The 24,347-nt window shown below is 42.2% G+C and overlaps 1 protein-coding gene across 2 annotated transcripts in view; it reads right to left on the reverse strand.

The window, feature by feature from the left end:
- Positions 1-24,347, reverse strand: part of Zfp329 (zinc finger protein 329) — a 101,524-nt gene that overhangs the window by 65,950 nt on the left and 11,227 nt on the right. For both annotated transcript variants that reach the window (XR_010051709.1, XM_039111111.2), the window contains exon 2: positions 21,249-21,304. Coding sequence is in view for 1 of the 2 variants with exons in the window: in XM_039111111.2 (XP_038967039.1) it covers positions 21,249-21,255 (7 nt within the window). In the remaining variant the exon portion in view is untranslated. The remainder of the gene's footprint in view (positions 1-21,248; positions 21,305-24,347) is intronic.

The raw sequence follows: 24,347 nt of genomic DNA on the forward strand, positions 1-24,347 counted from the left end.
GCCAGAAGGTGCAACCTGCATCTTCAATAATGTTTTCCTATACTATATAATAAGCAATTTCAAATTACTGGCAGAAAACAGCCATTTTGTTATTTGGTGGTCTGTGGTTCCTAACCACTGGTTTCTGAAATCAACAAGGAAGACAAAGAGTTGTAAGTAGAACCCTTAGGGTCATTTTAATATAGGTTGGATGTATATGGACTCTCAACTTTGTGTGTGTTGACTGCCTTTCAATGTGTCAGATGGAAAGTAGGGTCAAGTAGAAATCACTCATTGAGCCTGTCCACCATACAGTCTCTCCTTGCCTTCCTCTTCCTGCCTTAGCCTTCAAATTGTGGAGGTAAAGACTAGCATAACTGTGGACCTTCCTACCCAGAGAAAGCCTTCCATGACCTGGCTGGTCTCCCTTCAAAAGCTGGAATGAGTCTGATTCCTCTCTCACTAAGTCTGTGAGTGATGCTTAGAAAATGACAGATGGTAGTTTCTATCCCTTCCAAGATAGGACTCACTGTGTTGCTAAGCTGGTGATTCAAGTTCTGTTGAAACTCTGGACCTCTAGATGGTCACTCTGTAATTCAGTCTTGGAACCACTATAGGCCAGCCAGCCATTAAATGGTGGTGGCTTGGGTGGCCAATGGCCAATCAGTGCCTTTAACAAAGACCTTGTGCCTGTGATCATAAACAGATCGGGTCTAGTTGACCTGGGGTTTTCCCAAACCTAGACCTTGGGAGGTGAGATAACAGATATCTAGGGTTTTAAAGAGGCTCTGCATTTGCACATAAGGGACACCCCGTAGAGCATTTGCATATACTCCAGTGCGAAGACCTGGTGTGCTCATCTGTCAGTGACCAAGAATCAAATATGGCTGATTCTAGCTCACAAGTTTCTTAAATGATGACCCTTCACAGAACTGAATCATAGTGAACAAACAATTATCAGAAGGAAATACTGTAATTTATTTACTGCATTGGATCTGGATTTTGAAAGTTTTATGAACACTTAAATAATCTACCTTAAGAATCAAAAATTAGGGGGCTGGGGATTTAGCTCAGTGTTAGAGCACTTACCTAGGAAGCACAAGGCCTTGGGTTCGGTCCCCAGCTCCGAAAAAAAGAACCAAAAAAAAAAAAATCAAAAATTAGAAAATGTAACAAAGTCATTAATTATATTTTCCTTTGTTTAAAAAAAAAAAAAAAAAAGAGGCTCTAAGGGCTCCCAGTAAGAGGAAAGGGTGAATTCCAGTTGGATCTACCTTCTCAATCATTAGGCCCAGCTGGCAAAGAAGAGTTCTGAGGCAGAGTTGGGAATTCTATAAGGGCCTTAGTTTGCTTCCTATTGCTGGGATAAAACAATACCAAAAGCAAATGGGGGAGGAAAAGGTTTGTTTCAGCTTACACATCCATCTTAAGTACAGTCCATCACCGAGAGAAAGTCAAGGCAGAAAATCAAGGGAAGAGTGCTGCATACTGGCTTGCTCCTTGTGACTTGCTCAGTTACTTTCTTATAGAATTCAGGACCACTTGCTTAGGGGTGCAGCTGTCCCCAGTGCTCCTCCTGCATCAACCATAAACCATGAAAGTGTCCCCAACAAGATTGCCTTTAATTTAATCTGATGAAGGCATTTTCTCAACTGAGAATCCCTCTTTCAAAATGACACTAACTTGTATCAAAAAAAAAACAAAAACAAAAAAACAAAAACCCAAGTAGTACACAGAGAAAGACTGTGTGTGGTTTGAATAGGTATGGCCCCCATAGACTGATGTGTTTGAATACTTGGTCATTAAGGAGTGGCACAATTAGTAGGTGTGGCCTTGTTGGAGGAAGCATGTCACTATGGGAACAGGCTTTGAGATCTTATATATGCTCAAGCTATTCACAGTTTCCTGCTGCCTTCAAGTCCAGATGTAGAACTCTCAGCTCCTCCAGTACCATGTCTGCCTGCATACTGCCATGTTTTCAGCCATGATGATAATGAACTAATCCTCTGAAATTATAAGTCAATCCCAATTAAATATGTTCTTTTATAACAGTTGTTGTGATTATACTGTCTACATCCTCAAACCTGCAATTTAGCAAGAACCAATGAAAATTAAACCTCATATATTCTTACTCACACTTGGAATCCCACTTCTAAAACTCTAACAATAGAAATGAAGGCACTTTTTATGGATGTGTGAGATTTACCACATAATTGTTCATCATGTTTAGAGATGGAAGAGTGGAAGATAAATTTTGGGCTTTTACATTACAAGAAATGGAAAGGGTTGGCCAGAAAAAAATGAAAAACTACCAAAAATAGCTGATTAGAAATACAAATATAAAATTTATATTTGGAAAAAATTGAAACCTGGTCATTCTTATGTAGCCCTGGCTATCCTCAAACTAGCTATATTGACCAGGCTGGCTTTGAGTTCCTGAATATCCACCTGACTGCTTCCCAAGTTCTGGGATTAAAGGCATGAGCCACTATGACCAGCTATTTGGGGCACATATTTATTCATTTCCTCTTTAAAAACCTCTTCCGCATCAAAATACCAATCCAATTCTTCAAAGAGTTAGACAGAACAATTTGCAAATTCATCTGGAATAACAAAAAACCCAGGATAGCTAAAACTATCCTCAACAATAAAAGGACTTCAGGGGGAATCACTATCCCTGAACTCAAGCAGTATTACAGAGCAATAGTGATAAAAACTGCATGGTATTTGTACAGAGACAGACAGACAGACCAATGGAACAGAATTGAAGACCCAGAAATGAACCCACACACCTATGGGCACTTGATTTTTGACAAAGGAGCCAAAACCATCCAATGGAAAAAAGATAGCATTTTCAGCAAATGGTGCTGGTTCAACTGGAGGTCAACATGTAGAAGAATGCAGATCGATCCATGCTTATCACCCTGTACAAAGCTTAAGTCCAAGTGGATCAAGGACCTCCACATCAAACCAGATACACTCAAACTAATAGAAGAAAAACTAGGGAAGCATCTGGAACACATGGGCACTGGAAAAAATTTCCTGAACAAAACACTAATGGCTTATGCTCTAAGATCAAGAATCGACAAATGGGATCTCATAAAACTGCAAAGCTTCTGTAAGGCAAAGGACACTGTGGTTAGGACAAAATGGCAACCAACAGATTGGGAAAAGATCTTTACCAATCCTACAACAGATAGAGGCCTTATATCCAAAATATACAAAGAACTCAAGAAGTTAGAGCGCAGGGAGACAAATAACCCTATTAAAAAATGGGGTTCAGAGCTAAACAAAGAATTCACAGCTGAGGAATGCCGAATGGCTGAGAAACACCTAAAGAAATGTTCAACATCTTTAGTCATAAGGGAAATGCAAATCAAAACAACCCTGAGATTTCACCTCACACCAGTGAGAATGGCTAAGATCAAAAACTCAGGTGACAGCAGATGCTGGCGAGGATATGGAGAAAGAGGAACACTCCTCCATTGTTGGTGGGATTGCAAACTGGTACAACCATTCTGGAAATCAGTCTGGAGGTTCCTCAGAAAATTGGACATTGAACTGCCTGAGGATCCAGCTATACCTCTCTTGGGCATATACCCAAAAGATGCCCCAACATATAAAAAAGACACGTGCTCCACTATGTTCATAGCAGCCTTATTTATAATAGCCAGAAGCTGGAAAGAACCCAGATGCCCTTCAACAGAGGAATGGATACAGAAAATGTGGTACATCTACACAATGGAATATTACTCAGCTATCAAAAACAATGACTTTATGAAATTCGTAGGCAAATGGTCGGAACTGGAAAATATCATCCTGAGTGAGGTAACCCAATCACAGAAAAACACACATGGTATGCATTCATTGATAAGTGGCTATTAGCCCAAATGCTTGAATTACCCTAGATGCACAGAACACATGAAAGTCAAGATGGATGATCAAAATGTGAATGCTTCACTCCTTCTTTAAAAGGGGAACAAGAATACCCTTGGCAGGGAATAGAGAGGCAAAGATTAAAACAGACACAGAAGGAACACCCATTCAGAACTTGCCCCACATGTGGCCCATGCATATACAGCCATCCAATTAGACAAGATGGATGAAGCAAAGAAGTGCAGGCCAACAGGAGCCGGATGTAGATCTCTCCCGAGAGACACAGCCAGAATACAGCAAACACAGAGGCGTAAGCCAGCAGCAAACCACTGAATTGAGAATAGGACCCCCGCTGAAGGAATCAGAGAAAGAACTGGAAGAGCTTGAAGGGGCTCGAGACCCCATAGGTACAATGCCAAGCAACCAGAGCTTCCAGGGACTAAGCCACTACCTAAATACTATACATGGACTGACCCTGGACTCTGACCTCATAGGTAGCAATAAATAGCCTAGTAAGAGCACCAGTGGAAGGGGAAGCCCTAGGTCCTGCTAAGACTGAACCCCCAGTGAACTAGATTGTTGGGGGTAGGGCGGCAAGGGGGGGAGGATAGGGAGGGGAACACCCATAAAGAAGGGGAGGGGGGATGGGGATGTTTGCCCGGAAACCAGGAAAGGGAGTAACACTCGAAATGTATATAAGAAATACTCAAGTTAATAAAAAAAAAAAAAAAAAATACAGATAGCTTCAGGGCAAACCACAAAAAAAAAAAAAAAAAACAAAAAAAAAACAAAAAAAAAACCTCTTCCGTCTTCATACAGGAAGGTTTAAGGTCTTTTTCTTGTGCTTCGGCTATGTTAAAATATTCAGGGCCTGCTTTTATAAGATGGCTGGGTGGCTGGGCTCTCTAGTGAAAATATATTGCCCTGGTTGTTGTTGATTATGTTTTAATACTGGCTTCTAGGCATCAGGGATTGAGATGATTATAGGTTTAGGTGCTGATTCTCACTTGTGTATATTGGGTGGATATTTTGTTCCTTGGTTTCTGTTTTCTCTCTGGATTTTGAAGAGTGTGATGGCTGTGTGTTGCCTGGTAGGAAATACCCTTTAGAGCTGATAGTTGTGTTTACCAAGTGTCCTAAGTACAATGTATTTCTGGGTTTGGGTAGCTGACACTCGGGAATAGAGATAGGCTAGGAGTTCACAATGGTAGTGAAACCAGTGTTTAACCAAGACCTGCTTATTTCATCTCCTTGGAATTGGGAGAGATAGTGAAGAAAGGATACCCCAAAAGGTCTACTATAGTGTTGGAGATGAGAGAGGAGCAGAAAGAGGGGGAAGGATCTACAGACAGCCTACATGCTTCCCTGGTAGGAGTGGTCTGTGTGTTAGCATGGGGTAACAAACTGTTGGGGACTGGGATAAAGCAACAAGTCAGGGAAGGGGCTAGAAAGAGATGGTCTGTGAAATCCACTGGAGATTTGGATGGGGTGGGAGATAAGAAGGCTCCAGCTGGTGTTCTGTTATAGACCTAGGGATGAGACTGGGGGATGGATTTAGAGGGGAGGAGGGAGTGATGAAAGTCTTCATTTGGCTTACATGTTTCCCCGGCCTCCTTGGAAGATGTGTTCCTAGTGAATTCCTACTGGTGTTTGAGGTTAGGATAATGGGATGAGTTTTGGAAAGGAAGGTTGGGGAGAAGACCTCTGTGATCCACTGGGGATGGGGTTAGAGAGGAAAGGGAGACTGCAGCAGGTTTTCTTCTACAAAGCTGGGGATGAGACTGGGGGATTGGATCTGGGGGATTAGAAAGAGAGGTGTGGATCTGTCAGCCTACTTGTTGCCCTCGTAAAAATGGCCCCTGAGTTAGCAGAGGCTGCCTGCTGGGGTTTGGGGCTGGGTAAAAGCCATGAGTAGAGAGGACAGAAGTTGTAAGAAGAAGATCTCTGGGAGTCACAGGAGATGAGAATGGGGGCGGGCAGGGAAGGCTGCCACAGTTATTCTGCTGCAGAACTGGGGATGAGATCATTATTTTTACCTCTTACAAGCCTGTTATTTTCTTTTCTTTTTTTTTTTAACTTGAGTATTTCTTATTTACATTTTGAATGTTATTCCCTTTCCCAGTTTCCAGGCCAACATCTCCCTAACCCCTCCCCCTCCCCTTCTTTATTAGACAAGACCCCTCCCCATCCTCCCCCCATTACCACCCTGCCCCCAACAATCATGTTCACTGGGGGTTCAGTCTTAGCAGGACCAAGGGCTTCCCCTTCCACTGGTGATCTTACTAGGATATTCATTGCTACCTATGAGGTCAGAGTCCAGGGTCAGTCCATGCATAGTCTTTGGGTAATAGAAGCCTGTTATTTTCTAATGAGAGACAGAATGCAGAGGTTGGGATAGGACAGGAGGAGGAGTCAAGAAAGGAGAAACAGTAGTGTGGACATATTATGTGATAAAATAATCTATCTTCAAAAATACGGGGACAAGAAACTAGAAGTTTGAGACTCATAAGTGCCATTGCTATGAGAAATCTTTCTGTCAAACCTCTGACCTTATTTGACAATAGAGAACTCATCCCAAAGTGAAGCCTGATGAGTGGGATCGAAGTGGGGATGCTTCAGTTGGAGTTCTCACTTTGTTGCTCATCAGAGAATTCATATGGAAGAGAAATGCCATGACTGCCTTGAGTGAGAAAAGTCACTGGAACATTTATTAGGCACCAGAGAAATTATTCAAGAAAGAATTACTATGAGTGCCACCACATGGGATACACTACATCCAGAATTCTCATATCATAGAGCATCAAAATATTCATACTCTAATATTGCAGAAAAGCTCAAGTTCATAAAGGTGAGAAATCCTTCAAATGGAGGTCTTACTTCCTTGTTATATACGTATGAAATCCAGTCAGTATAACACCACATGAATTAATAGGAAAAAGTCTCCAACAGATCATCTAACCTATTAAGTCACCAGAAAATTTCTCACTAGACAAAAATTCTATGCATGTAATCAATGAACAGTACTTTTTGGAAGCAGTATACTCACACTGAGCACTAGCAAACCCACTGCAGAAAAAACTGGGTATTATTTTTCAATGTCATGGCATAACATCAATATGTGATCTCATCAAACAGCCCAATGAAAAGTGATCAATTCAAAGAGTGTTCTTTATGTCACATAGTTCTAAAGTGGAAGAAAGGGATATTACAAGGAGATGAGGATGAATAGTTTATACCTGAATGTGAGAAAGTTGCCCCTCAGAATACCGTATCATTGATAGAAACACCGAAAGGGTACAGATAAATATACCATCAGCCTCTTGATGTATTCTTACTGAGATATACATCTACTTGGACCAACTTTTCTAGTTGCCAATCTGTTTTATGAAAATTCCATGTGACATAATAGTGTTTCAAAAGCATGGCATACAAAATTAAAGTAAATTTGCCCAGGGTAGAATGAAAGTAGAATGAGTAAATGACTTTTCATAAATATGTAACATCCACGTGATTACTCAACAATGCATTCGTTTGGTTTGGTTTGATTTTGTAATAGGGGCAATGTAGCCCTAGACGTCCTGGAACTCTTCATACAAACCAGGCTACCGTTCAACTGTGAGAGATGGACCTGTCTCCTGAGTGTGAGTCAAAGGCATGACCCACCACTGTCAGGCCCTACAATACATTTTTTAAAGCAACAAGAGATTCTTGATCCAGTGACCAGAAATGGGCTTTTCCCAGGATGTAGCTCATTCACTGCCATTTCTCCAGCTGCAGGGAACCCAATTTCATAATCTGTGGTAGTGGAGGACTGCTTCTGTGTTCTCTTTTTTAGAAAATAAATAAGAGGCTGGAGAGGTACCTCGGTATTTAAATTCACCGTCTGCTTTTCCAGAGGACCTGGATTCAGCTCCCAACACTGGCATGGCAGCTCACAACCATATGTAACGCCAGTTGCAGGGAATCCAGTGCCCTCTTCTGAGTGAGCTCAGAGTTTGAGATCTGCAGAAGTCGACCAACTCCCTACCCAGTTCTGTGCCTGGGTCCTGAAAACGGATAGTACACAGACACACATGCAGGAAAAGCATCCATACACACAAAATAATAATTTAAAAAATTAAAAATGAAATCTAAAAAAGAACGGAGTGTAGCTTAGTCTTAGAGCCTATAATTTGAGTAGTTCTGAGCTCATTCCACACTATCTCAAAAAATAAAGGAAACAGAGATTTTAAGATATCTTGTTTGGGCAACCAACAGATTGGGAAAAGATCTTTACCAATCCTACAACAGATAGAGGGCTTATATCCAAAATATACAAAGAACTCAAGAAGTTAGACCGCAGGGAGACAAATAACCCTATTAAAAAATGGGGTTCAGCTAGAAGAGCTCGAAGGGGCTCGAGACCCCTTATGAACAACAATGCCAAGCAACCAGAGCTTCCAGGGACTACGCCACTACCTAAGGACTATACATGGACTGACCCTGGACTCTGACCTCATAGGTAGCAATGAATATCCTAGTAAGAGCACCAGTGGAAAGGGAAGCCCTTGGTCCTGCTAAGACTGAACCCCCAGTGAACTAGATTGTTGGGGGGAGGGTGGCAATGGGGGGAGGATGGGGAGGGGAACATCCATAAAGAGGGGAAGGGGGAGGGATTAGGGGGATGTTTGCCCGGTTATAACATTTGAAATGTAAATAAGAAATACTCAAGTTAACTAAAAAAAAAAAAAGATATCTTGTTTGCCAGTGGACTTACAATGAAGGACAAAGAACTGAAAACTGAATGCTGCTAAGCTTCTAGAAGCACTAGCAGATCGTAGGGCAAGTGGGCCATGCCACCGGTAGAAAACAAGTAAGGTTGAGTGAGCTCGGAGATTGAGGTCAGCATTAGTTGAGCCACTCCCTGCCCAGTTCTCTACACCTGCTCTGGAACACTAACCAAGACACCCCATAGAGAAGACCATAGGTAGTCAGTCACTTAATGCCAACACCTGGAGTCCTTCCCTGTGCAAATAGAGCATCCTTAATATCTCCAACTGAGCCAACAGGAAACACCTACTCCTAAGTCCCACCCAACTCCTAAATGTGTTTTTTTTTCAATAGTCCCTGTCCCCTGTCCCCAGGAAATAAAGCACACAAGTTATTCCATTGAGGAGCATCTGAGAGTGGCTATCTTTACTGAGTTATAATGCTTGAGGAAGAGTTCTCTTTCCTGAAGCATTCATCTCTTGACCTTGGACCTGCTTAGCTGGCGAGGCTCAAGCCACTGACCTCACATCAGCTGCTGTTGCTGCTACTGTACCTCAGCTACCTGCCCCTTGTAGATCACCCAAACCTCCTCACTTCTCTTCTTAGATCTGTAACAGTCTTAGCATTCCTGGCCAGATCAGAGCTCTGTGGAACCTATTCATCTTAGCCTGATTCTCCCCCTGGGCAGTCAGCAGACGACAGTAGATTCTGTTACTTATGGGTTCTCTAGAGACTTTACCTGTGAGGACCCATTAAATATGGGGACAGGACTTGTAAAAACCACTGGAAAATTGTCAGGGTTGTACAAAGTGTATGTGTATTGTACATGCCGGAGTACTGTTCACCCAGAACATTTTACATGATCATCATTTCATATGGATGAAGTGACTATAAATACAGGAAACCTCAAATAGAAGCTTTATTCATGCTTCATTTAACATGAGTGCCTAGCAGGAAACAAAAGCAAGATCTTTTCCCTTTTCCTCTGACACTTCCTTGAACTTGGAGGTAGGTTATTTTTTGGTCTCCTAGATCACAGGCTTTTAAGATTCACTTTCTATCAAAAACAAATGACCCTATGTTCTCCATACTGGCCAGATGTCCTTCTTTGATGCCTTGAGATTGACCCCTTTTTTTTTTGAGTATCATGCTATATTTCCTAGGAAGATTATTCAAAGCTTAATCACAATATAACATCAAGAAAGAAAGAAGGGGCACTCCTGAGGCTGCAGAGCAGAAGAGACCACCAACACTGCTCACCCCTGCCCACATCCCTGGCCCAAGAGGAAACTGTATAAGGCCTCTGGGCTCCCGTGGGGGAGGGCCCAGGAGCGGCAGGACCCCTGCCAGAGACACCGCCGGAACCTGAAAGAAACAGACCGAATAAACAGTTCTCTGCACCCAAATCCCGTGGGAGGGAGAGCTAAACCTTCAGAGAGGCAGACAAGCCTGGGAAACCAGAAGAGACTGCTCCCTGCACACACATCTCGGACGCCAGAGGAAAAAGCCAAAGACCATCTGGAACCCTGGTGCACTGAAGCTCCCGGAAGGGGCGGCACAGGTCTTCCTGGTTGCTGCCGCTGCAGAGAGCCCCTGGGCAGCACCCCACGAGCAAACCTGAGCCTCGGGACCACAGGTAAGACCAAATTTTCTGCTGCAAGAAAGCTGCCTGGTGAACTCAAGACACAGGCCCACAGGAACAGCTGAAGACCTGTAGAGAGGAAAAACTACACACCCGAAGGCAGAACACTCTGTCCCCATAACTGACTGAAAGAGAGGAAAACAGGTCTACAGCACTCCTGACACACAGGCTTATAGGACAGTCTAGCCACTGTCAGAAATAGCAGAACAAAGTAACACTAGAGATAATCTGATGGCGAGAGGCAAGCGCAGGAACCCAAGCAACAGAAACCAAGACTACATGCCATCATCGGAGCCCAATTCTCCCACCAAAACAAACATGGAATATCCAAACACACCAGAAAAGCAAGATCTAGTTTCAAAATCATATTTGATCATGATGCTGGAGGACTTCAAGAAAGACATGAACACACTTAGGGAAGCACAGGAAAACATTAATAAACAAGTAAAAGCCTACAGAGAGGAATCGCAAAAATCCCTGAAAGAATTCCAGGAAAACACAATCAAACAGTTGAAGGAATTAAAAATGGAAATAGAAGCAATCAAGAAAGAACACATGGAAACAACCCTGGATATAGAAAACCAAAAGAAGAGACAAGGAGCTGTAGATACAAGCTTCACCAACAGAATACAAGAGATGGAAGAGAGAATCTCAGGAGCAGAAGATTCCATAGAAATCATTGACTCAACTGTCAAAGATAATGTAAAGCGGAAAAAGCTACTGGTCCAAAACATACAGGAAATCCAGGACTCAATGAGAAGATCAAACCTAAGGATAATAGGTATAGAAGAGAGTGAAGACTACCAGCTCAAAGGACCAGTAAATATCTTCAACAAAATCATAGAAGAAAACTTCCCTAACCTAAAAAAAGAGATACCCATAGACATACAAGAAGCCTACAGAACTCCAAATAGATTGGACCAGAAAAGAAACACCTCCCGTCACATAATTGTCAAAACACCAAACGCACAAAATAAAGAAAGAATATTAAAAGCAGTAAGGGAAAAAGGTCAAGTAACATATAAAGGGAGACCTATCAGAATCACACCAGACTTCTCGCCAGAAACTATGAAGGCCAGAAGATCCTGGACTGATGTTATACAGACCCTAAGAGAACACAAATGCCAGCCCAGGTTACTGTATCCAGCAAAACTCTCAATTAACATTGATGGAGAAACCAAGATATTCCATGACAAAACCAAATTTACACAATATCTTTCTACAAATCCAGCGCTACAAAGGATAATTAATGGTAAAGCCCAACATAAGGAGGCAAGCTATACCCTAGAAGAAGCAAGAAACTAATCGTCTTGGCAACAAAACAAAGAGAATGAAAGCACACAAACATAACCTCACATCCAAATATGAATATAACGGGAAGCAATAATCACTATTCCTTAATATCTCTCAATATCAATGGCCTCAACTCCCCAATAAAAAGACATAGATTAACAAACTGGATACGCAACGAGGACCCTGCTTTCTGCTGCCTACAGGAAACACACCTCAGAGACAAAGACAGACACTACCTCAGAGTGAAAGGCTGGAAAACAACTTTCCAAGCAAATGGTCAGAAGAAGCAAGCTGGAGTAGCCATTCTAATATCAAATAAAATCAATTTCCAACTAAAAGTCATCAAAAAAGATAAGGAAGGACACTTCATATTCATCAAAGGAAAAATCAACCAAGATGAACTCTCAATCCTAAATATCTATGCCCCAAATACAAGGGCACCTACATACGTAAAAGAAACCTTACTAAAGCTCAAAACACACATTGCACCTCACACAATAATAGTGGGAGATTTCAACACCCCACTCTCATCAATGGACAGATCATGGAAACAGAAATTAAACAGTGATGTAGACAGACTAAGAGAAGTCATGAGCCAAATGGACTTAACGGATATTTATAGAACATTCTATCCTAAAGCAAAAGGATATACCTTCTTCTCAGCTCCTCATGGTACTTTCTCCAAAATTGACCATATAATTGGTCAAAAAACGGGCCTCAACAGGTACAGAAAGATAGAAATAATCCCATGCGTGCTATCGGACCACCACGGCCTAAAACTGGTCTTCAATAACAATAAGGGAAGAATGCCCACATATACGTGGAAATTGAACAATGCTCTACTCAATGATAACCTGGTCAAGGAAGAAATAAAGAAAGAAATTAAAAACTTTTTAGAATTTAATGAAAATGAAGATACAACATACTCAAACTTATGGGACACAATGAAAGCTGTGCTAAGAGGAAAACTCATAGCGCTGAGTGCCTGCAGAAAGAAACAGGAAAGAGCATATGTCAGCAGCTTGACAGCACACCTAAAAGCTCTAGAACAAAAAGAAGCAAATACACCCAGGAGGAGTAGAAGGCAGGAAATAATCAAACTCAGAGCTGAAATCAACCAAGTAGAAACAAAAAGGACCATAGAAAGAATCAACAGAACCAAAAGTTGGTTCTTTGAGAAAATCAACAAGATAGATAAACCCTTAGCCAGACTAACGAGAGGACACAGAGAGTGTGTCCAAATTAACAAAATCAGAAATGAAAAGGGAGACATAACTACAGATTCGGAGGAAATTCAAAAAATCATCAGATCTTACTATAAAAACCTATATTCAACAAAATTTGAAAATCTTCAGGAAATGGACAATTTCCTAGACAGATACCAGGTATCGAAGTTAAATCAGGAACAGATAAACCAGTTAAACAACCCCATAACTCCTAAGGAAATAGAAGCAGTCATTAAAGGTCTCCCAACCAAAAAGAGCCCAGGTCCAGACGGGTTTAGTGCAGAATTCTATCAAACCTTCATAGAAGACCTCATACCAATATTATCCAAACTATTCCACAAAATTGAAACAGATGGAGCACTACCGAATTCCTTCTACGAAGCCACAATTACTCTTATACCTAAACCACACAAAGACACAACAAAGAAAGAGAACTTCAGACCAATTTCCCTTATGAATATCGACGCAAAAATACTCAATAAAATTCTGGCAAACCGAATTCAAGAGCACATCAAAACAATCATCCACCATGATCAAGTAGGCTTCATCCCAGGCATGCAGGGATGGTTTAATATACGGAAAACCATCAACGTGATCCATTATATAAATAAACTGACAGAACAGAACCACATGATCATTTCATTAGATGCTGAGAAAGCATTTGACAAAATTCAACACCCCTTCATGATAAAAGTCCTGGAAAGAATAGGAATTCAAGGCCCATACCTAAACATAGTAAAAGCCATATACAGCAAACCAGTTGCTAACATTAAACTAAATGGAGAGAAACTTGAAGCAATCCCACTAAAATCAGGGACTAGACAAGGCTGCCCACTCTCTCCCTACTTATTCAATATAGTTCTTAAGTTCTAGCCAGAGCAATCAGACAACAAAAGGAGATCAAAGGGATACAGATCGGAAAAGAAGAGGTCAAAATATCACTATTTGCAGATGACATGATAGTATATTTAAGTGATCCTAAAAGTTCCACCAGAGAACTACTAAAGCTGATAAACAACTTCAGCAAAGTGGCTGGGTATAAAATTAACTCAAATAAATCAGTTGCCTTCCTCTATACAAAAGAGAAACAAGCCGAGAAAGAAATTAGGGAAACGACACCCTTCATAATAGACCCAAACAATATAAAGTACCTCGGTGTGACTTTAACCAAGCAAGTAAAAGATCTGTACAATAAGAACTTCAAGACACTGAGGAAAGAAATTGAAGAAGACCTCAGAAGATGGAAAGATCTCCCATGCTCATGGATTGGCAGGATTAATATAGTAAAAATGGCCATTTTACCAAAAGCAATCTACAGATTCAATGCAATCCCCATCAAAATACCAATCCAATTCTTCAAAGAGTTAGACAGAACAATTTGCAAATTCATCTGGAATAACAAAAAACCCAGGATAGCTAAAGCTATCCTCAACAATAAAAGGACTTCAGGGGGAATCACTATCCCTGAACTCAAGCAGTATTACAGAGCAATAGTGATAAAAACTGCATGGTATTGGTACAGAGACAGACAGATAGACCAATGGAATAGAATTGAAGACCCAGAAATGAACCCACACACCTATGGTCACTTGATTTTTGACAAAGGAGCCAAAACCATCCAATGGAAAAAAGATAGCATTTTCAGCAAATGGTGCTGGTTCAACTGGAGGGCAACATGTAGAAGAATGCAGATCGATCCATGCCTATCACCCTGTACAAAGCTTAAGTCCAAGTGGATCAAGGACCTCCACATCAAACCAGACACACTCAAACTAATAGAAGAAAAACTAGGGAAGCATCTGGAACACATGGGCACTGGAAAAAATTTCCTGAACAAAACACTAATGGCTTATGCTCTAAGATCAAGAATCGACAAATGGGATCTCATAAAACTGCAAAGCTTCTGTAAGGCAAAGGACACTGTGGTTAGGACAAAACGGCAACCAACAGATTGGGAAAAGATCTTTACCAATCCTACAACAGATAGAGGCCTTATATCCAAAATATACAAAGAACTCAAGAAGTTAGACCGCAGGGAAACAAATAACCCTATTAAAAAATGGGGTTCAGAGCTAAACAAAGAATTCACAGCTGAGGAATGCCGAATGGCTGAGAAACACCTAAAGAAATGTTCAACATCTTTAGTCATAAGGGAAATGCAAATCAAAACAACCCTGAGATTTCACCTCACACCAGTGCGATTGGCTAAGATCAAAAACTCAGGTGACAGCAGATGCTGGCGAGGATATGGAGAAAGAGGAACACTCCTCCATTGTTGGTGGGATTGCAGACTGGTACAACCATTCTGGAAATCAGTCTGGAGGTTCCTCAGAAAATTGGACATTGAACTGCCTGAGGATCCAGCTATACCTCTCTTGGGCATATACCCAAAAGATGCCTCAACATATAAAAGAGACACGTGCTCCACTATGTTCATCGCAGCCTTATTTATAATAGCCAGAAAATGGAAAGAACCCAGATGCCCTTCAACAGAGGAATGGATACAGAAAATGTGGTACATCTACACAATGGAATATTACTCAGCTATCAAAAACGACGAGTTTATGAAATTCGTAGGCAAATGGTTGGAACTGGAAAATATCATCCTGAGTGAGCTAACCCAATCACAGAAAGACATACATGGTATGCACTCATTGATAAGTGGCTATTAGCCCAAATGCTTGAATTACCCTAGATCCGTAGAACAAACGAAACTCAAGACGGATGATCAAAATGTGAATGCTTCACTCCTTCTTTAAATGAGGAAAAAGAATACCCTTGGCAGGGAAGGGAGAGGCAAAGATTAAAACAGAGACTGAAGGAACACCCATTCAGAGCCTGCCCCACATGTGGCCCATACATATACAGCCACCCAATTAGACAAGATGGATGAAGCAAAGAAGTGCAGACCGACAGGAGCCGGATGTAGATCGCTCCTGAGAGACACAGCCAGAATACAGCAAATATAGAGGCGAATGCCAGCAGCAAACCACTGAACTGAGAATAGGTCCTCTATTGAAGGAATCAGAGAAAGAACTGGAAGAGCTTGAAGGGGCTCGAGACCCCAAAAGTACAACAATGCCAAGCAACCAGAGCTTCCAGGGACTAAGCCACTACCTAAAGACTATACATGGACTGACCCTGGACTCTGACCCCATAGGTAGCAATGAATATCCTAGTAAGAGCACCAGTGGAAGGGGAAGCCCTGGGTCCTGCTAAGACTGAACCCCCAGTGAACTAGTCTATGGGGAGAGGGCGGCAATGGGGGGAGGGTTGGGAAGGGAACACCCATAAGGAAGGGGAGGGGGGAGGGGGATGTTTGCCCGGAAACCGGGAAAGGGAATAACACTCGAAATGTATATAAGAAATACTCAAGTTAATAAAAAAAAAAATTTGTAAAAAAAAAATAAAAATAAAAAAAAAAGTAAAAAAAAAAAAAAAAAAAAAAGAAAGAAAGAAAGAAGGGGTTGGGGATTTAGCTCAGTGGTAGAGCGCTTGCCTAGCCAACGCAAGGCCCTGGGTTCGGTCCCCAGCTCCAAAAAAAAGAAAAAGAAAAAAAAGAAAGATAGAAGAAACACTGTTTTAGGTACTCAATAGCTGGTGCAAAACTACTGGCAGCTATCTCCCCTTCTCTGCATTTTCATCTCCAAGCTACAGTCTTCCTTAACCAAAAGGCTGCTTAGACTGCTCCGAAGTCATCTCTGTGGGATCCTCTAAAGAGAAGTAGAGTAGAAGTCTTTCGATGAGTTTGACATTAGATTAAACAAGAACAACCAAGCTCAAAGCAAGGATAGGATTGGGCCCCATGAAATACCTGTAGCAAGGAGACAGTTACTTACATAGCAGTTTATTATACTGACCTCATATAACTTTATCAGCTTTCCTTTACCTAAAATACCAGAATGAGGGTAGTGAACAGGGTGAGTTAGAGTTAGTATTGTAATGCTGACGTGAAAGTTAAAAGTGAGTAGGAGAGTGTCTTAGTTGTTATTCTACTGCTATAAAGAGGCACTGTGACCAAGGCAACCCTTATTTAAGAAAGAATTTAATTGATGTCTTGCTTACATTGAACTTTTGGTTAGTCCATGATCATCATATCTGGAAGCACAGCCATGATGCTGGAGCGGTAGTTGAGAGCTTTACATCCTGATCCAAAGACAGCAGCTACAGAGTGAGACACTGGGCCTAGTGTGGGTTTTAGAAACCTCAAAGCCCACCTCCACCCACCCAGTGACAAACCTAGAAAAACAGCTCCAACTGCAAGGTTCAGGTCCTGAAACAGGGAAGGGCCAATGGTGCAAAATGAAGACAGTGACCACCTGTTGACTTTCAAGTAAGTGACCCCAAATAGCTCAAGATGTCTTTATATAAACACAAGCCTAAGCACTGACATCATTGGTTATTTTATTGAGTCATAACATCAGCATTATAAAAGTTCCATCATTACAAAAAGCCCCCAATAGTTTTCCTTCCTCCTGTCCCACTCCCACTGGGTCATCACCCCCTAACCTTACTGTGCACTACAAAGCACAAATTCAGCAAGCTAAAAATAAATTTCTAGCCATAAATGTCCTGTAGACATGAGCACATACCCAGCTGGTAGCAAACACAGTTGCACAAGGTGAGAGATTAAACATTTGTGGGTATAAATCTAGTCATCAAAGAGCACCCCTCTGTCATGATACTTTTTTAATTGCAGAGACGTGCTCATTGTACCAAGCAACCTTTCCTGATATACACCTATCGATTTCTGATACCATCTTTCCAAGAGCCATTTTTAAGTCTCTACTGATCAGACACAGCTTCGATATTTTCTAAGTCTCTGTTGATCAGATATAACTTCCCTATTTTATGCCTGTTAATCAGACATAGCTTCCCCATTTTAAGTGTCTGTTGATCAGACAGAGCTTCCTCAGAACAGGTATGCAAACAGGACCTACCACTCTCCACAACTACTAACTCGGTATAACTGTAGCTGTTTCTCTAGGGAAATGATTACATGTCCCAAAATATCCAGGATTAATGGTCACATCGGGAGGGTAAAGAGAATCAAGAAGAGGAGAGGAGGGCCTTACCCATCAAAAGACTATTGAGAAAATCATAGCATTAACCACAGGGCTTTCAGCCTAGGTGATTCCAGCCTTGCCCATCACTGACAAAGTGAAACTAAGTATCCCTGGGAGTCTTGGCATAGCGAAAGCAAGGAGAGCTTGTAGCACATGCAATCTAGGTAATAAGCATAAAGGCCACGTAAATTCACCACAGGTCATCACCAACTGAGAAAGGGTTTCCATAGGCCTTGCCATAGTAGAATCCAAGGGTCTACATGAGTCTTGCCATGTGGAATCTCATCAGTGCTAAGCACTCATACACTGTTCCCTGCCGATGTTACATGGCCACTGCCACTTTCCAAACTACCTGGGGACAAAGCATTCAAATATATGAGCCAATGGCGAACATTCTCATTCATACCACCAAAGTGGAGCAGGGAAAATGGCTCGGTAGTGAAAAACACCTGCTGCTCTTACAAAGGAGCAAGGCCTGGTTGCCTTAATTCACATCTGGCTCACAACCACCTATAACTGCACCTCATGGGGATTCAACGTCCTCTCTTGGCCTCCTTAGGTATCAAGTGTGCACATGATATACAACTATACATACACAGAAAAATATTTTTAAGAGTGTATTCTTGGGTCAGGAAACATGGCTCAACACTTCAGAACACTGCCTGCCCTTCCAGAGTACTAGAGTTTGATTCGCAACACCTGCATATGTCAGCTTACAACTGTCTGTAACCCAACTCCCATAGATCCAAGGGTACCATACACCTGTATTGTGCACAGAGGCACATGCAGGACAAAACAGCTGAACACATAAAATAAAATTTAAAAACAAGAAAAGAATATGTTCTTGTTATCTGAGGCAAATGCTGTCTGATTGAGGGAGTCTACCTGGGGCTTCCTTTGCCATTGTGTCTGGCTCTGTACTTGTCCTGTGAGCTGCCATGTGAGTGCTGGGGATTGAACCTGGGTCCTGTGAAAAAGCAAGTGCTCTTAAATACTGAGCCATGTCCCCATTCTGAAGAACACACTATCATAAGCTCAACTCACAAGCTTAAAAACTCCAAACAGATTTTGGTTTTCAGTAACCATCGCAACGTCTGGACAGTTCTGAAGCCCTGTGAAAAAGTACCAATGTGCGAGAACCAAGTGCCTTAGCATTTGAATAAATTTGTAAATGCTAAGAATTTTTAATTTTTCTAAATATACTAAATACATCAGTAGTGACATTTTGTTTTATTTTTCACAACAGGATTTCTCTGTGTAGCACTGGCTGTCCTGGAACTTACTCTGTAGACCAGGCTGGCCTTGAACTCACAGAGATCCACTGAGCTTCGGCCTCTAAAGTACTGGGATTAAAGACATGTACCACCACTGCCCAGCCCAGTAGTGACTTTTTAAAAAAGATCTGCACCTCAGTCTTGGTCTCCGGAGTCTTTTCCCATGATAGCGACTCTACCTTCCTCACCCCTTCCTGGATCCACGTTCCCACAGGATGAAAAATATTTTCATACAGAGCACAGAACATTCAAACTTGCAAATCCCCTGCATGGGGAAATTGATGCTGAGTGATGAAATTACACAGCTAGCTATTTTAAATATAACCCCCTAATTTAATCAAAAATTGAGGAGCTGATAGATGATTCAGCCAGCAAAGTGCTTGCCTGGTTTTTATCCTCAGAACTGGTGCTTTAAACAACAATAAAAACCTGCCAGATGGACTGGTGCATGCTGGTAACATAAGCGCTGGAGAGGCAGAAAGAGACAGATTCCTGAGGGTTAGTGTCCAACCAGCCTGGCTAGTCAGTAAGTTTCAGGCCAATGACAGATTCTGTCTCAGAAAGGAGGTGGGGAAGGGCTAGGTCATGAGAAGGTCTGGGGAGGTGACTCAGTGGGGTAAGTGAACACTTGCTGCGCTAGTGTGAGGACCAGACTTTAGGCACCCAGAACTCACATAAGTATATGGTGGGTATGGTGGTCTTCCTATAATTCCAGCCTAGAAAAGTAAAGACAAGTAATCCTCAAAGGATTACTTTAATCAATAAAACTATCTATTCTGGCCACTTCTGGCTTTGACTGAAAGACCCTGCCTTACTGAATAAAGTAGAAGTGAGAGCAAGGATAATTCTTGTCATAAACCTTGGGCCTCCATGCACATGAATCCATACCCAAGTGTGCCCCCCACATGCCCATATCTATGCAAACATGCATACCCATGCACACTTCACACATCACAGAGAGAGAGAGAGAGAGAGAGAGAGAGAGAGAGAGAGAGAGAGAGAGAGAAAAGGAAGGACAAAACTCTACAGTACCTTATGAATGACACCTAAGGTCATTCTCTGGCCTCCACATGACATAACCTCAGTTGGGATACAAATAGTTAACATTCCTGAGGAAGGGCCTGGTGAGATGGCTCAGTGGTTAAGAGCACTGACTGCTCTTCCAGAGGTCTTCAGTTCAATTCCCAGCAACCACATGCTGGCTCACAACCATCTGTAATGGGATCTGATGCCCTCTGCTGGGTGTCTGCAGACAGTGACAGTGTCACATACATAAAATAATTAATTAATTAATTTTAAAAAATTCCTGAGGAAATAAGCAAATGTTGGATGGAGTAAGGAAGAAATGACGGCTTTTCATATAACAATAAAGCATTTTGTTCCCTGGTGGTACACTTAATATTTAGCTGATGCTAACAAATTATTTCGAATGCTATTTTCTGGTTAGCTCTGAGCAAATACACAAGAAAATAGCCTAAAGGAAGCAAGCATAGGTCTCAGAGGCTTTTGTCTGTGGCTAGTTATCTTCATTGGTCATGAGCCAGAATAGCATTGCGGGACCACAGGGGTGCAAAACAGCTCACCTCATGATTTCCAGAAAGAGAAGTGATCAGGGTCCCAGTATCCACTCCGAGGGCATGTCCCCAGTGACTTCTCTTTCTCTTTCTACCTAAATCCTAAAGATTCCACCACCGCCAAGTAGCACACACCACTGTCTGGCAACCAAGCATTTTGCAAATGGCCTTTAGGAGACATTTGCTATGATGCTAGTAAATACCTAGATATGTGAGAAACAAGAGTATGTGTTTGAGCTGTTCTAGAGAACTTGACAGTGCTGTTTGTATCCACTGCATACATAGGAAGCTTGTCCTAATCAATGAGCCCAGAGCTGTAGTCACACTTTACCTATCACTTACCAATGTCATACATCCCATCATCCCAGGTGAGAAACTGCCCGTCTGTCCATCTGAACCCAGGGATCCTGTCTCTGGCACTTCTGTGTTTTTTCCCCTGTCACCCTGCTCTAGCTTGTCTTTTCAGAGGGAACTTTCTATGAGCTCTCACCTGAGCTGAGATCCCTGGGAAGAAGGGATCTAAAACATCTCACTGACATAGGATAGGAGAACCAGAAGGCTACTCTTACCTGTCATGCAGGAGAATGCTAGTCACAGGCAGAGGGACTGAGCAAGATGACTCTACCTTGAGAAGACAGAAAAAAAAGAGGACTGACTCATTTGGGCTAACTAGATCACATTTTAAATATATTTAAAATCACATTTGTGAGTGTGTGTGTGTGTGAGAGAGAGAGAGAGAGAGAGAGAGAGACAGAGACAGAGACAGAGACAGAGACAGAGAGAGACAGAGAGAGACAGAGAGAGACAGAGAGAGGCCATAAGAGAGCCAGCCTTCTCTGTCCACAATGTAGCTGTCTGAGATTACACTCAGGTTATCAGGATTGGTGGCAGGTACTGTGAACCAAAATGAGATCCACATGGTCATACATTGTTACTAAGTCTCCATACCTTAGAAGAATGAGTTTCCATTTCCTAAGCCTAGTGTATCCTGCAAGCCATGATTTCAACCTATACACTTGTAACCCCATGATGTGTGCCCACCCTCGGCTTCCTAAACTCCTGGACACTCGTGGTGACTCCCCTTCCATATGATGTATCCATGCACTTATCTACTGCACAGGCAGCCTTGAGGACTGAGTCCCCCACTCTTCTGTACAGGTGCTGACAGCTGATTATCTCAAGAGCTGTTTTCTACCAACCCTAACCCATCCCCATAAAGGAGACCTCAAAAACTGTGAGGGGCTGTTCTCTGAAACTCGGACTTAGGGGGAGGCAGTCAGTTGTCTGCCAGTCCCTTGAGCACATCTAAATATGGCTTGCTTTAAGCAGAAGGTTGTTTTTTCCTCGTGTCTAACAATACCTCTACTCCCAGAGCTATCTCATTGGCCACAGAGCCTATGTTTGTTTGCTTATTTGTTTTGAGACAGGGCCTCAATATCCAGCTGTGGCCGTTCTGAACTTACTATGCAAATGAGGCTGGCTTCAAATTCACAGAGATCTGTTTGCCTCTGCCTCCCAAGCAATGGAATTAGAGGTTTGTCCACCATGCCTGGCTTTCCCTATTTTTGTTTTTTTTTTTTTTACTAAATTATTTTATTTACATTCCAAATGTTGCCCCCCTTCCTGGTCACCCTCCCTGAGTTCTTTACCCAATCGCCCTGGATCCTATTTTTTAAAAATGAATTCTATGATATATGAATTCTACATCAATGAAATTGTTTAAAGTTATAAAGGCTTTACACGCCAGTTTGGAAAGACCTTGAGGAATGAAGTCCTGGATTCTATAAGAAAGCAGATTGAAAAGGCCAAAGAAAGCAATCCAGTAAGCAGCACTCCTCCACAGCTCCTGTCTCCAGGTTCCTGTCCTGCTTGAGTTCCTGTCCTCATGGCTTTTGGTGATGAACTATCAATAAGGAACTGTGAATGAAATAAACCTCTCCTACCCAAGCTACTCTTGGTCATGGTATTTCATTTCAGCAATAGTAACCCTAACTAAGACACATACATTTTCCTCCCCCCACCCCCGAGACAGTATTTCTCTGTGTAGTCCTAGCTGTGCTGGAACTTGCTCTGTAGACCAGACTGGCCTCAAATTCGTGGAAATTTGTCTGCTCCTGCCTTCTGAGTGCTGAGATCAAAGGCATGTGCACCACTGCCCTGCAACATTTTACATCTTTAAATTATATATTTATCACTTTAGAGTGTGTGTGTGTGTGTGTGTGTGTGTGTGTGTGTGTGTGTGTGTGTAAGTGCAATGAGCATATGCAGATTATAGAACAACTCTCTTCCGCTACCTTGTATGATCCACAGATCAAACTCAGGTCATCAGGCCTGCCTTTCAGCACCCTTATTCACTAACCATCTTGCCAGACCACTCTATATTTTATAAAAACAGTGATAAAGGCCTAAACTAAAGTAATTGTGATGTTGGGGGCGGGGGAACACAGGGATTAAGACTCTCAGAATCCAGGCATAGTGGCATGCACTCTTACTCCCAGCACTCAGGAGGCAGAGGCAAGTGGATCTTTTTTTTTTTTTTTTTATTAACTTGAGTATTTCTTATATACATTTCGAGTGTTATTCCCTTTCCCAGTTTCCGGGCAAACATCCCCCTCCCCCCTCCCCTTTCTTATCGGTGTTCCCCTCCCCACCCTCCCCCCATTGTCCCCCTCCCCCCAACAGTCTAGTTCACTGGGGGTTCAGTCTTAGCAGGACCCAGGGCTTCCCCTTCCACTGGTGCTCTTACTAGGATATTCATTGCTACCTATGAGGTCAGAGTCCAGGGTCAGTCCATGTATAGTCTTTAGGTAGTGGCTTAGTCCCTGGAAGCTCTGGTTGCTTGGCATTGTTGTACATATGGGGTCTCGAGCCCCTTCAAGCTCTTCCAGTTCTTTCTCTGATTCCTTCAACGGGGGTCCTATTCTCAGTTCAGTGGTTTGCTGCTGGCATTCGCCTCTGTATTTGCTGTATTCTGGCTGTGTCTCTCAGGAGAGATCTACATCCGGCTCCTGTCGGTCTGCACTTCTTTGCTTCATCCATCTTGTCTAATTGGATGGCTGTATATGCATGGGCCACATGTGGGGCAGACTCTGAATGGGTGTTCCTTCAGTCTCTGTTTTAATCTTTGCCTCTCTCTTCCCTGCCAAGGGTATTCTTGTTCCCCTTTTAAAGAAGGAGTGAACCATTCACATTTTGATCATCTGTCTTGAGTTTCATTTGTTCTAGGCATTTAGGGTAATTCAAGCATTTTGGGCTAATAGCCACTTATCAGTGAGTGCATATCATGTATGTCTTTCTGTGTTTGGGTTAGCTCACTCAGGATGATATTTTCCAGTTCCAGCCATTTGCCTACGAATTTCATAAAGTCGTTGTTTTTGATAGCTGAGTAATATTCCATTGTGTAGATGTACCACATTTTCTGTATCCATTCCTCTGTTGAAGGGCATCTGGGTTCTTTCCAGCTTCTGGCTATTATAAATAAGGCTGCAATGAACATAGTGGAGCACGTGTCTTTTTTATATGTTGGGGCATCTTTTGGGTATATGCCCAAGAGAGGTATAGCTGGATCCTCAGGCAGTTCAATGTCCAATTTTCTGAGGATCCTCCAGACTGATTTCCAGAATGGTTGTACCAGTTTGCAATCCCACCAACAATGGAGGAGTGTTCCT

Source organism: Rattus norvegicus, chromosome 1 (assembly GCF_036323735.1).
Source record: "Rattus norvegicus strain BN/NHsdMcwi chromosome 1, GRCr8, whole genome shotgun sequence".
Classification (NCBI taxonomy): Eukaryota; Metazoa; Chordata; class Mammalia; order Rodentia; family Muridae; genus Rattus; species Rattus norvegicus.